Below are 13932 nucleotides of genomic sequence, written 5' to 3' on the forward strand. Positions count from 1 at the left end.
TCAGGACTGGATCCTGGTGACCACGGACGTGAGCCTCCGAGGTTGGGGAGCAGTCACACAGGGAAAAATAAAATGTCCAATGTCTTTGGTCAAGTCAAGAGACTTGTCTTCACTTCTTGGAACTAAGGGCCATATACAACGCCCTACGTCAGGCGGAGACCTTCCTTCGTGACCAACCGGTTCTGATCCAGTCAGACAACGTCACCGCAGTAGCTCATGTAAACCGCCAACGCGGCACAAGGAGCAGAGTGGCGATGGCGGAAGCCACCAGAATTCTTCGCTGGGCGGAGAATCATGTAAGCGCACTGTCAGCAGTGTTCATTCCGGGAGTGGACGACTGGGAAGCAGACTTCCTCAGCGGACACGACCTACGTCCTGGAGAGTGGGGACTTCATCAGGAAGTCTTAGCACAGATTGCAATTCGGTGGAGACTGCCACTGATAGACATGATGGCGTCCCGCCTCAACACAAAGCCGCAGAGATATTGCGCCAGGTCAGGAGACCCTCAGGCAGTAAGCTGTGGACGCCCTAGTGACACCGTGGGTGTTCCGGTCAGTTTCTGTGTTTACTCCTCTTCCTCTCATACCCATGGTGTTGAGGATAATAAGAAAAAATAAGAATTTACTTACCGATAATTCTATTTCTCGTAGTCCGTAGTGGATGCTGGGGACTCCGTAAGGACCATGGGGAATAGCGGCTCCGCAGGAGACAGGGCACAAAAGTAAAAGCTTTAGGATCAGGTGGTGTGCACTGGCTCCTCCCAATATGACCCTCCTCCAAGCCTCAGTTAGGATACTGTGCCCGGACGAGCGTACACAATAAGGAAGGATTTTGAATCCCGGGTAAGACTCATACCAGCCACACCAATCACACTGTACAACCTGTGATCTGAACCCAGTTAACAGCATGATAACAGCGGAGCCTCTGAAAAGATGGCTCACAACAATAATAACCCGTTTTAGTTAATAACTATGTACAAGTATTGCAGACAATCCGCACTTGGGATGGGCGCCCAGCATCCACTACGGACTACGAGAAATAGAATTATCGGTAAGTAAATTCTTATTTTCTCTGACGTCCTAAGTGGATGCTGGGGACTCCGTAAGGACCATGGGGATTATACCAAAGCTCCCAAACGGGCGGGAGAGTGCGGATGACTCTGCAGCACCGAATGAGAGAACTCCAGGTCCTCCTCAGCCAGGGTATCAAATTTGTAGAATTTTGCAAACGTGTTTGCCCCTGACCAAGTAGCAGCTCGGCAAAGTTGTAAAGCCGAGACCCCTCGGGCAGCCGCCCAAGATGAGCCCACCTTCCTTGTGGAATGGGCATTTACATATTTTGGCTGTGGCAGGCCTGCCACAGAATGTGCAAGCTGAATTGTACTACACATCCAACTAGCAATCGTCTGCTTAGAAGCAAGAGCACCCAGTTTGTTGGGTGCATACAGGATAACAGCAAGTCAGTTTTCCTGACTCCAGCCGTCCTGGAAACATATATTTTCAGGGCCTTGACAACATCTAGCAACTTGGAGTCCTCCAAGTCCCTAGTAGCCGCAGGTACCACAATAAGCTGGTTCAGGTGAAACGCTGACACCACCTTAGGGAGAAACTGGGGACGAGTCCGCAGCTCTGCCCTGTCCGAATGGACAATCAGATATGGGCTTTTGTGAGACAAAGCCGCCAATTCTGACACTCGCCTGGCCGAGGCCAGGGCCAACAGCATGGTCACTTTCCATGTGAGATATTTCAAATCCACAGATTTGAGCGGTTTAAACCAACGTGATTTGAGGAATCCCAGAACTACGTTGAGATCCCACAGTGCCACTGGAGGCACAAAAGGGGGTTGTATATGCAGTACTCCCTTGACAAACTTCTGGACTTCAGGAACTGAAGCCAATTCTTTCTGGAAGAAAATCGACAGGGCCGAAATTTGAACCTTAATGGACCCCAATTTGAGGCCCATAGACACTCCTGTTTGCAGGAAATGCAGGAATCGACCGAGTTGAAATTCCTCCGTGGGGCCTTCCTGGCCTCACACCATGCAACATATTTTCGCCAAATGTGGTGATAATGTTGTGCGGTCACCTCCTTCCTGGCTCTGACCAGGGTAGGGATGACCTCTTCCGGAATGCCTTTTTCCCTTAGGATCCGGCGTTCAACCGCCATGCCGTCAAACGCAGCCGCGGTAAGACTTGGAACAGACATGATCCTTGCTGAAGCAAGTCCCTTCTTAGTATCTCTTGAAGTTCCGGGTACCAAGTCCTTCTTGGCCAATCCGGAGCCACGAGTATAGTTCTTACTCCTCTCCAACTTATAATTCTCAGTACCTTGGGTATGAGAGGCAGAGGAGGGAATACATACACCGACTGGTACACCCACGGTGTTTCCAGAGCGTCCCTGCTATTGCCTGAGGGTCTCTTGACCTGGCGCAATACCTGTCCAGTTTTTTGTTCAGACGGGACGCCATCATGTCCACCTTTGGTCTTTCCCAACGGTTCACAATCATGTGGAAGACTTCCAGATGAAGTCCCCACTCTCCCGGGTGGAGGTCGTGCCTGCTGAGGAAGTCTGCTTCCCAGTTGTCCACTCCCGGAATGAACACCGCTGACAGTGTTATCACATGATTTTTCGCCCAGCGAAGAATCCTTGCTGCCATTGCCCTCCTGCTTCTTGTGCCGCCCTGTCTGTTTATGTGGGCGATTGCCGTGATGTTGTCCGACTGGATCAGCACCGGTTGACTTTGAAGCAGAGGTCTTCCTAGGCTCAGAGCATTGTAAATTGCCCTTAGCTCCAGTATATTTATGTGGAGAGAAGTCTCCAGACTTGACCACACTCCTTGGAAATTTCTTCCCTGTGTGACTGCTCCCCAGCCTCTCAGGCTGGCATCCGTGGTCACCAGGACCCAGTCCTGAATGCCGAATCTGCTGCCCTCTAGTAGATGAGCACTCTGCAGCCACCACAGAAGAGACACCCTTGTCCTTGGAGACAGGATTATCCGCTGATGCATCTGAAGATGCGATCCGGACCATTCGTCCAGCAGATCCCACTGAAAAATTCTTGCGTGAAATCTGCCGAATGGAATCGCTTCGTAAGAAGCCACCATTTTTCCCAGGACTCTTGTGCATTGATGCACTGACACTTGGCCTGGTTCTAGGAGGTTCCTAACTAGCTCGGATAACTCCCTGGCTTTCTCCTCCGGGAGAAACACCTTTTTCTGGACTGTGTCCAGAATCATCCCTAGGAACAGCAGACGTGTCGTCGGAATCGGCTGCGATTTTGGAATATTTAGAATCCACCCGTGCTGTCGTAGAACTACTTGAGATAGTGCTACTCCGACCTCCAACTGTTCTCTGGACCTTGCCCTTATCAGGAGATCGTCCAAGTAAGGGATAATTAAGACGCCTTTTCTTTGAAGAAGAATCATCATTTCGGCCATTACCTTGGTAAAGACCCGGGGTGCCGTGGACAATCCAAACGGCAGCGTCTGAAACTGATAGTGACAGTTCTGTACCACGAACCTGAGGTACCCTTGGTGAGAAGGGCAAATTGGGACATGGAGGTAAGCATCCTTGATGTCCAGGGACACCATATAGTCCCCTTCTTCCTGGTTCGCTATCACTGCTCTGAGTGACTCCATCTTGATTTGAACCTTTGTATGTAAGTGTTCAAAGATTTCAGATTTAGAATAGGTCTCACCGAGCCGTCTGGCTTCAGTACCACAATAGTGTGGAATAATACCCCTTTCCTTGTTGTAGGAGGGGTACTTTGATTATCACCTGCTGGGAATACAGCTTGTGAATTGTTTCCAATACTGCCTCCCTGTCGGAGGGAGACGTTGGTAAAGCAGACTTCAGGAACCTGCGAGGGGGAGACGTCTCGAACTTCCAATCTGTACCCCTGGGATACTACTTGTAGGATCCAGGGGTCCACTTGCGAGTGAGCCCACTGCGCGCTGAAACTCTTGAGACGACCCCCCACCGCACCTGAGTTCGCTTGTACGGCCCCAGCGTCATGCTGAGGACTTGGCAGAAGCGGTGGAGGGCTTCTGTTCCTGGGAAGGAACTGCCTGCTGCAGTCTTCTTCCCTTTCCTCTACCCCTGGGCAGATATGACTGGCCTTTTGCCCGCTTGCCCTTATGGGGACGAAAGGACTGAGGCTGAAAAGACAGTGTCTTTTTCTGCTGAGATGTGACTTGGGGTAAAAAAGGTGGATTTTCCAGCTGTTGCCGTGGCCACCAGGTCCAATGGACCGACCCCAAATAACTCCTCCCCTTTATACGGCAATACTTCCATGTGCCGTTTGGAATCTGCATCACCTGACCACTGTCGTGTCCATAAACATCTTCTGGCAGACATGGACATCGCACTTACTCTTGATGCCAGAGTGCAAATATCCCTCTGTGCATCTCGCATATATAGAAATGCATCTTTTAAATGCTCTATAGTCAATAAAATACTGTCCCTGTCAAGGGTATCAATATTTTCAGTCAGGGAATCCGACCAAGCCACCCCAGCGCTGCACATCCAGGCTGAGGCGATGGCTGGTCGCAGTATAACACCAGTATGTGTGTATATACTTTTTAGGATATTTTCCAGCCTCCTATCAGCTGGCTCCTTGAGGGCGGCCGTATCTGGAGACGGTAACGCCACTTGTTTTGATAAGCGTGTGAGCGCCTTATCCACCCTAGGGGGTGTTTCCCAACGCGCCCTAACTTCTGGCGGGAAAGGGTATAACGCCAATAATTTTCTATCGGGGGAAACCCACGCATCATCACACACTTCATTTAATTTATCTGATTCAGGAAAAACTACAGGTAGTTTTTTCACACCCCACATAATACCCTTTTTTGTGGTACTTGTAGTATCAGAAATATGTAACACCTCCTTCATTGCCCTTAACATGTAACGTGTGGCCCTAATGGAAAATACGTTTGTTTCTTCACCGTCGACACTGGAGTCAGTGTCTGTGTCTGTGTCGACCGACTGAGGTAATGGGCGTTTTAAAGCCCCTGACGGTGTTTGAGACGCCTGGACAGGTACTAATTGGTTTGCCGGCCGTCTCATGTCGTCAACCGACCTTGCAGCGTGTTGACATTATCACGTAATTCCCTAAATAAGCCATCCATTCCGGTGTCGACTCCCTAGAGAGTGACATCACCATTACAGGCAATTGCTCCGCCTCCTCACCAACATCGTCCTCATACATGTCGACACACACGTACCGACACACAGCACACACACAGGGAATGCTCTGATAGAGGACAGGACCCCACTAGCCCTTTGGGGAGACAGAGGGAGAGTTTGCCAGCACACACCAAAACGCTATAATTATACAGGGACAACCTTATATAAGTGTTATCCCTTATAGCATCTTAATATATTATAATATCGCCACACAAAATGCCCCCCCTCTCTGTTTTAACCCTGTTTCTGTAGTGCAGTGCAGGGGAGAGCCTGGGAGCCTTCCTAGCAGCGGAGCTGTGTAGGAAAATGGCGCTGTGTGCTGAGGAGAATAGGCCCCGCCCCCTTTTCGGCGGGCTTCTTCTCCCGTTTTTCTGACAACCTGGCAGGGGTTAAATACATCCATATAGCCCCAGAGGCTATATGTGATGTATTTTTAGCCAGCATAGGTACTTTCATTGCTGCCCAGGGCGCCCCCCCCAGCGCCCTGCACCCTCAGTGACCGTTGGTGTGAAGTGTGCTGAGAGCAATGGCGCACAGCTGCCGTGCTGTGCGCTACCTTAAGAAGACTGGGAAGTCTTCAGCCGCCGATTTCTGGACCTCTTCTCTCTTCAGCATCTGCAAGGGGGTCGGCGGCGCGGCTCCGGTGACCCATCCAGGCTGTACCTGTGATCGTCCCTCTGGAGCTAGTGTCCAGTAGCCTAAGAAGCCAATCCATCCTGCACGCAGGTGAGTTCACTTCTTCTCCCCTAAGTCCCTCGTTGCAGTGAGCCTGTTGCCAGCAGGACTCACTGAAAATAAAAAACCTAACAAAACTTTTACTCTAAACAGCTCTTTAGGAGAGCCACCTAGGTTGCACCCTTCTCGGCCGGGCACAAAAACCTAACTGAGGCTTGGAGGAGGGTCATAGGGGGAGGAGCCAGTGCACACCACCTGATCCTAAAGCTTTTACTTTTGTGCCCTGTCTCCTGCGGAGCCGCTATTCCCCATGGTCCTTACGGAGTCCCCAGCATCCACTCAGGACGTCAGAGAAAGAGGAGTGAGACCAATTCTCATTGTTCCAGATTGGACACGGAGGACCTGGTATCCAGATCTGCAGGAAATGCTCACAGAGAATCCGTGGCCTCTTTGTCTAAGACAGGACCTGCTGCAGCAGGGGCCCGGTCTGTTCCCAGACTTACCGCGGCTGCTTTTGACGGCATGGCGGTTCAACGCAGGATCCTAGCGGTACTGGGTATTCCGGAGGAGGTCATTCCTACCCTAATTAAGGCTAGGAAGGAAGTGACATTGAAACATTATCACCGAATATGGCGAAAATATGTTTCCTGATGTGAGGCCAGGAATGCTCCTACGGAGGAATTCCTTTTGGGCCGTCTGCTTCACTTCCTTCAAACTGGAGTGAACTTGGGCCTAAAATTAGGATCGATAAAGGTTCAAATTTCGGCTTTATCCATTTTCTTCCAAAAAGATTTGGCTTCTCTTCCTGTAGTACAAACGTTTGTGTAGGGAGTACGGCATTTTTAGCCTCCTTTGTACCGCCGGTGGCGCCTTGGGACCCTAACGTGGTTTTACGGTTCCTTAAGTCTCATTGGTTTGAACCACTTAAGTCAGTGGTGTTGAAATATTTCACCTGGAAGGTGGTCATGTTGTTAGCCTTGGCTTCGGCTTGGCGAGTTTCGGAATTGGAGGCTTTTATCACTAAAAGCCCTATCTGATTGATTGTCCATATGGATAGAGCGAAATTGCGCACCCGTCCTCAATTCCTGCCAAAGGTGTTCTCATCCTTTCATATGAACCAACCTATTGTCGTGCCTGTGGCTACGTGTGACTTGGAGGATTCCGAGTCCCTTGATGTGGTCAGGGCTTTGAAAATTTACGTGGCCAGAACGGCTAGGATCTGCAAAACAGAAGCACTGTTTGTCCTGTATACAGCCAACAAGGTTGGCGGCCCTGCTTCAAAGCAGACTATTGCTCGCTGGATCTGTAACACAATTCAGCTGGAGCATTCTACGGCAGGATTGCCGTTACCTAAATCGGTTTAGGCCCATTCCACTAGGAAGGTGGGCTCTTCTTGGGCGGCTGCCCGAGGGGTCTCTGCACTACAGCTGTGCCGAGCTGCTACTTGGTCGGGGTCAAATACCTTTACAAAGTTCTGTAAGTTTGATACCCTGACTGAGGAGGACCTCATGTTTGCTCAATTCGGTGCTGCAGAGTCATCCGCACTCTCCCGCCCGTTTGGGAGCTTTGGTATAATCCCCATGGTCCTTACGGAGTCCTAGCATCCTCAAGGACGTTAGAGAAAATAAGATTTTACTTACCGGTAAATCTATTTCTCGTAGTCTGTAGAGGATGCTGGGCGCCCGTCCCAAGTGCGGACTTCTTCTGCAAGACTTGTATATAGTTATTGCTTACATAAGGGTTATGTTATAGTTTTTCGGTTGAACCGAGGCTATATTGTTGTTCATACTGTTAACTGGGTAGTTTATCACAAGTTATACGGTGTGATTGGTGTGGCTGGTATGGATCTCGCCCTTGGATTTACAAAAATCCTTCCTCGTACTGTCCATCTTCTCTGGGCACAGTTTCCCTAACTGAGGTCTGGAGGAGGGGCATAGAGGAAGGAGCCAGTGCACACCCAGAATCCAAAGCTTTCTTAAAGTGCCCTATCTCCGGCGGAGGCCGTCTATTCCCCATGGTCCTTACGGAGTCCCAGCATCCTCTACGGACTACGAGAAATAGATTTACCGGTAAGTAAAATCTTATTTTTCCTTCTTCCAGGCCGTTAAAAGATATGGAGGAGGAAGAGGATGGGCTTATGGATGTCATCATTCCGGAGGGTAAAGAGCTGGAGTCTTCAGTCTGTTCCAGCATGAACTGAACCGGAAGGTCGTTACTCGTCGTTATCTTGCAGCAAGGCTGATGAGATTGCAGGCTGCGGATGGAGCTTGGCACTTAAATCAGACTGTAGCTTTAAATGTAAGCTCCTGCCCCTGCAACCCCAGAATTTCAGTGTTCTTTATGTGCCTAGAAAGTAGGACACGTTTTGGTAGACTGCAGTGCAATCCTTTGCTGTAGTTTAGTTTTTTCTTTATGGCTATTGCCTTAACTGAACGTGTTTCCGAGTTAGTGGTTTTGTCTTCCAAGCAGTCTTTTCTCGTATTCCGTGATGACAAACTGGGTTCCAATTTAAACCAGGAAATTGTCTTTTTTTTGTTTTTTCCAAGACCGAAATAATCTGGCTCTGCTACTTATTGCCAAGCTCTGCGTACTTGAACAAATCTACTTCTCTCTGCCGCACATATTCTTTGTTTGTTCTTTACAACACACCTATAACGGTGGTTTAGCAGGCCATTGCAGTTTCCGCCACATCGGGTGTCAGCGCATTCCGCTAGGGCAGTGGTGACAAAGGGGCTTCTGCAGAACAAGCCTGTTTCTCCATTCCTCTGTCCGCACGTTCTCAGGTTTTTGCATCCGGTGGACACCACTATGGGAGTTCAGTTCTCCAGCCAGGCAGTCTGATTGTTCCCTCCCGTGGGGGCGGCTGCTCTCCAAGGGGTATATGCAATTCCGGACGAATTCCGCCTTTTTTTCGTCCATTTTAAAATTCGCCTGTACTCGACAGCCGCAGCCCTCCCGCCAGGACCATGAATTCTCACCATATGCAATACAAAACGCATTCGACACTCCCCTTGGCGAATAACGGACCAATCGTCGAGTAGTGGGCGTCCTGAATTCGACTTCCCGCCGTTTTCAGCCCTTTATTAGGGCTTGTTTGCTGCGTGCTCAGCAGCCAGTTTGTGAACCTGCAGAGAGGTGTGTGGAGGTGCAGAGCTAGCAAATTGGTTGTTTGCTGTGGTATCGTTTGGACACCCAGCAGGCTTTAATCCAGGACAGACAGGAGGATACCTGTTACCCCGGAGGAGAGTCGTTTTTGGAGCTATTTCTACATTTTTAGGCAAGTACCACATGTGGGTCTGGTGTTGCATGTATGTGTTTGTGTAGTGGGGGTTACCATGAGGTGTACATGGGGTGTTTGTGGTATGTCTTTGGGGTGTTTGGGGTATTTATAAGTGTCCTTTTTAGCTCTGTGCTTGGAATGTGGATTCAGAATCAAAACATTCCTTGGAATTTCTTCAGTTTTGTGGAGGCTTTCTATTTGGACCAGAACTGGATACTATTATTGCCCAGGCTACCAGTGAAAAAAGCTCTTTTCCTTCTGGTAGCTTCCCATAAACAGTGGATTCAGCATTTCCAAGCTTTTCCAAGTTTTTCACTCCTCCTTTTAGGATCAAGCGTCCAGTAGAGGTCAGTCTTCTAGTGGCTGTTTCTTACCCGGCAGAGGTTAGGCTTCTAAAGGCAGATTTTCTGGTTCCAGTCGGCGCTCTGAGGTTAAGGCTCCGGAGAAGCCTAATTCCTGACGGGGTCTTTCCACACAGTTCGGTCGGAGGGCGGTTGCTCCAGTTCAGAGACCATTAGTTCTTCCGACACCTGGGTGCTGGGCATCCTATCCAGCGGTTACATCATCAGCCTCTTTTCCGCCACCGCTCTTCCCTGGGATTTGGGGATGAGGGTGGCATTTGACCAGGCTATCAATTTTCAGACTGCATCATTGCTCCATTTCCAGGTCATCATTCTCTCCTCCGTTTTGCAGTCAGATCAGATCACTATTAATTCCAGGCCCTACCATTCGGTATAGCCACAGATCCGTGCGTTTTCACCAAAATCATGTCTGTAATGGCGAGCTTGCTGTACAAACAAGGTATCCCAATCATAACTTATTTAGACTATCTGCTCGTGAAGGCTGACTCTGCTTCACAGTTACAATAGCACCTAGATTACACATTTCAAGTATTTCAGGATCATGGCCGAATCCTTAATTTTGAGAAGTCTCAACTACTACCTTGTCAGCACCTCCTGTACGTACCTTCAGAACTTGGTCACGATGATACGGTCCACCAGTCAATCTTGTTATGCATTAAGTTGTTGGGCACAATGGTCTCCACCTTCGAGACCATTCAGTACCCCATATTCTACTAGTGTGAATTCCAGTAGAAAATTCTCAAAAATTGGACGGAGTGCTCCGCATCCCTATCCTCTTAGTTTCTCATAAATCTTATTTGATGGCTGGTTTCTGATCATCTCCTCCAGGGACGATCCATGTTCACTCCAGATTGGGCAGTTGTAAGCACGAATGCGAGTCTCCTAAGTTAGGGTGCAGTGACATTACATCTTCTACTCCAAGGTGTCTGAGACCGCTCTTCCAATCAACTTGCTTAAGCTCTGAGCCATTTTTATGGCTCTCTTGGGAGCTTAGTCCATCCTGGCCAGCCTGTTCGTATTCTGCCGGACAACCCTACGGCGTTGGCATATGTAAATCATCAGGGAGGCATGAAGAGTGCTGCATCAATTCTTTCTTGGGCAGGGGACCTTTTGTTCCGGCATTCTCAGCGGTGTTCATACCAGGAGTGGACAATTGGTAAGTAGACTTCCTCAGCAGAACCACGTTTCTACCAAAGGAGTGGGTTCTCAATCCAGAGGTCTTCCAACAGTTATTTCGGAAATGGGGCTTCTGCAGGTGCATCTCATGGCCTGTTGACACAACTTCAAGATTCCAGTTTTGTGAGAGGCTCAGGGACCCACTGGCTTTCATAGTGGATGACATGATGGTTCCATGGGATTTTCATCAAGCATATCTATTTACCCCAATCCAAATATTGCCTTGGGTACTAAAGCGCGTCATAGGTGACTGTAATCCTTGTGGCTCGAGAATGGCTGTGCAGTTCATGGTATGCAAATATTCCCAAAATGTCGGTAGGTCCCGGGTGGCACTTTCCTCTACATGCAGTCCTGCTGCAACAAGGTCCATTTCTACACGAGAACCTGCATCGGTTGGCTTTATAAGCCTGGTTTTTGAGACCAAGCTTTTGAAGGCTAATGGTTTTTCTCTCCTTGTAGTCCGTACTATACTGCGAGCACGAAAACAGGTTTCGTTACGTAATTACTACATCGTATGGAAAATCTATATCTTGTGGTGTGAACAGAGAGGGATCCATGTCTCCAGATGTTGTCCATCTCATTTCTTGGCTTTCCTTCAAAGGGGTTTGGAAACCGGTCTAAAACTTAATTCTTGGAAAGTGCTGATTTCAGCTCTGTCCTTTTATTTTCAGTGGTGGTTGGCCCTTCTTCCAGAGATTTGGACATTTCTACAGGGTATGATGTGTATTCAATCACTGTTTCAATTGCTGGTTGCACCGTAGGATCTCAGTTTAATCTTATTGGCTCTCAAACATGCTTTATTTGAGCCTTTTACATGCCGTGGATCTTCATTTCGTTATTTGGAAGCTTGTCTTCCATATGGATGTCACATCAGCTCAGTGTGTTTCTGAGTTGCAGACTTTGCCGTCTTTTTCTCATATTCAGTGATGATAGATTAATACTCCGTACGGTGCCTGTGTTCCAGCCGAAAGTTATTTCAGTTTTCCACTTAAACCAGGAAATTGTCTCTTTCAGTTTTTCTTCCTTCCATGACTTACCGGGACTGGCATGATCTGGCTCTGCTAAACATAGTCCGAGATCTGTGGATTTACTTGGACAAGACTTCTTTCCGAAGCACAAATTCTCTGCTTGTTCTGTACGACGCACATAAACATGTTTGGCCACAAAGCAGACCATTGCACATTGCATCTGCTCTATCATCACTTGAGCCTATTCTAGTGCAGGGAGGCCGGCTCCAGACCGGATGTAAGCGCATTCCACTCCTTTCCTCACACTGAGTCATGCAGGGTTTTGGTTCTTGAATCTCATTTCCCTAGTGGTTTGTTTTATTGTTCAAACCAATTAACTGGGTTACTGCTACTTACCAGACTCTCTTAAAGAAGTACTGGCATTCTGGGGTTCCTTGGGGGTAGGGGTTTGTTAATATCTAGGTGCTAGTTCCTGAGTCCCAACCTACAACAGTGGACCATGTCCCCCAGCCTGCTTCAGAGAAAAGGATTCAATGGTAAGTGACCAAAATTCCTCTTTTTTATTTATTTATTTGTTTCTTTGGTTGTTGTTTCTTGCAGTGATTTAGCAGGCTTCCTCAGTCTGTCAAGTGCAGCTTGTCTACTTCAACTAATTATTTATTTATTTTTTGTTTGTTTTAAATCAAGCATTTTTATGGAAAATTTTCCAGTAATCACTAATTAGTTTTTAATGTTATGTTAATGTTAATCTTTTAAAATTATGTTTTGGATGTTTGTTTTTTGTAGAATTACAGTATGTCAGCCTACCTTTGTAATCTTTGAAAAGAAAAAATAGTCAAACTATACATGGTGTGTTAAAAAAAAAAAAAAAAGACAAAACTATTTCATTAAGTGTTGCTATTAAGTTTTATAAAACCTATTAGTGTACAGAATATCTGCCTTGATTATATTTCAAAGAACTGAAAGACAATTAAATGTTGCTTAATTTTTTTAATTTTATTTGTGTTTTTTTTTTAGCTAATAACCCAAAACCTGCGTTGCTCGCCAATTTCCATCCGAACCTCTCCTTGATACAGAGCAACCTCCGTGATCTTTTCAGCAAGCACAGCAATGGTATACCATTACTGAAATTACAACATGTATACAAGGAGGACTTCAAACATGATTTGAGTGAAGAAGTGTTAAAACAAGTTGTTTATTGGACGCATATTTGTACGGTATGGCAAACAGTACTTGCAAAGCTTTTTAGTATACATTCTTCCTTACTGCGCGTAGCGGTCAATTTATTTAGCTGACGAGATGTGATTTGCAGCTGTGCATTTATTTGTCATTCGGTATGTAGGGGGTCAACTATCTGCCTTTTTGTTTTAACAAAATGAATGGCACATCACATTTATAATTATATTTTTGTAAGTGGTAAAACTGTGTTACCAAGGTAGCAGTATATGGAAATAACTGATGCAGTGATTTAAAAAATAAAAATCACAGTCATGGTTTCTGAGAAGTCATTTTAGAATTTTAGATGCCGGTTGAGTCTCCCATACCCGAAAGCATTTCAGATATGAAATTCTTCCAGACTTTAGGATTGCTGACGAAACATTTTGGGGGGAAGGGGGGGGGATTAGGAAACACAGACGTGTCATAGCCGTTTTCAGGGCCAGCTTATGTGCAGCCAGGGGTCGACCTCTATTTGATGTGTTCCTAATTAAATTGTGAAACCATTGTAAGGCAGCGCTACACATGCTGGCCTGCCTTGCCCTCTGCAGGGCGGCCACCAGCATGTGAGTATATGGATGCATTTTGCTTCGAAGCAAGATCTGCCTTTATCTCTGAATAACACATAACAAAATTAGAATTGGTCTCCAAAAAATCCCATCATATTTGTCAGAAGCCAAACATTCTGTAAATAGAGGCATTTCCTATAAATTCTGTAACATATGGCCAGAATGGCATAATGGCCAGGCACCTGACACTGAAAATTAAGAAAAGTACCAGCATTTAAAACCAATACCAAATTCTACCAATTCTCTGTATTGCCCACCCTCTGTAATCGAGGAGATGCATGGTAAATATTATAAGGATACTTGCTTGAATTAGTTTATCTCTGGAGGAAATCGCCAAATTCTTATGTAGTATGTAGAAGCCAAATCTTCCAAGGCATTTTAGGTTCATCCAGGAATGTTTCTTTGCCAGTTGACCAAATTTTAGTAATTGGCACTGGCTGAAGCCTTACCAGGAGTACATCGATAGGAAGCAGTTATACAGATTAGAAACATAGTTTTAAAAGAA

General features: G+C 47.0%; 1 protein-coding gene across 1 annotated transcript in view; it reads left to right on the forward strand.

The window, feature by feature from the left end:
* Window positions 1–13932, forward strand: part of TDRD7 (tudor domain containing 7) — a 227262-nt gene that overhangs the window by 75547 nt on the left and 137783 nt on the right. The window contains exon 6 of the mRNA XM_063914237.1: window positions 12661–12860. Coding sequence (XP_063770307.1) covers window positions 12661–12860 — 200 coding nt within the window. The remainder of the gene's footprint in view (window positions 1–12660; window positions 12861–13932) is intronic.

The sequence above is a fragment of the Pseudophryne corroboree genome, chromosome 1 (genome assembly GCF_028390025.1).
Source record: "Pseudophryne corroboree isolate aPseCor3 chromosome 1, aPseCor3.hap2, whole genome shotgun sequence".
Lineage (NCBI taxonomy): Eukaryota > Metazoa > Chordata > Amphibia > Anura > Myobatrachidae > Pseudophryne > Pseudophryne corroboree.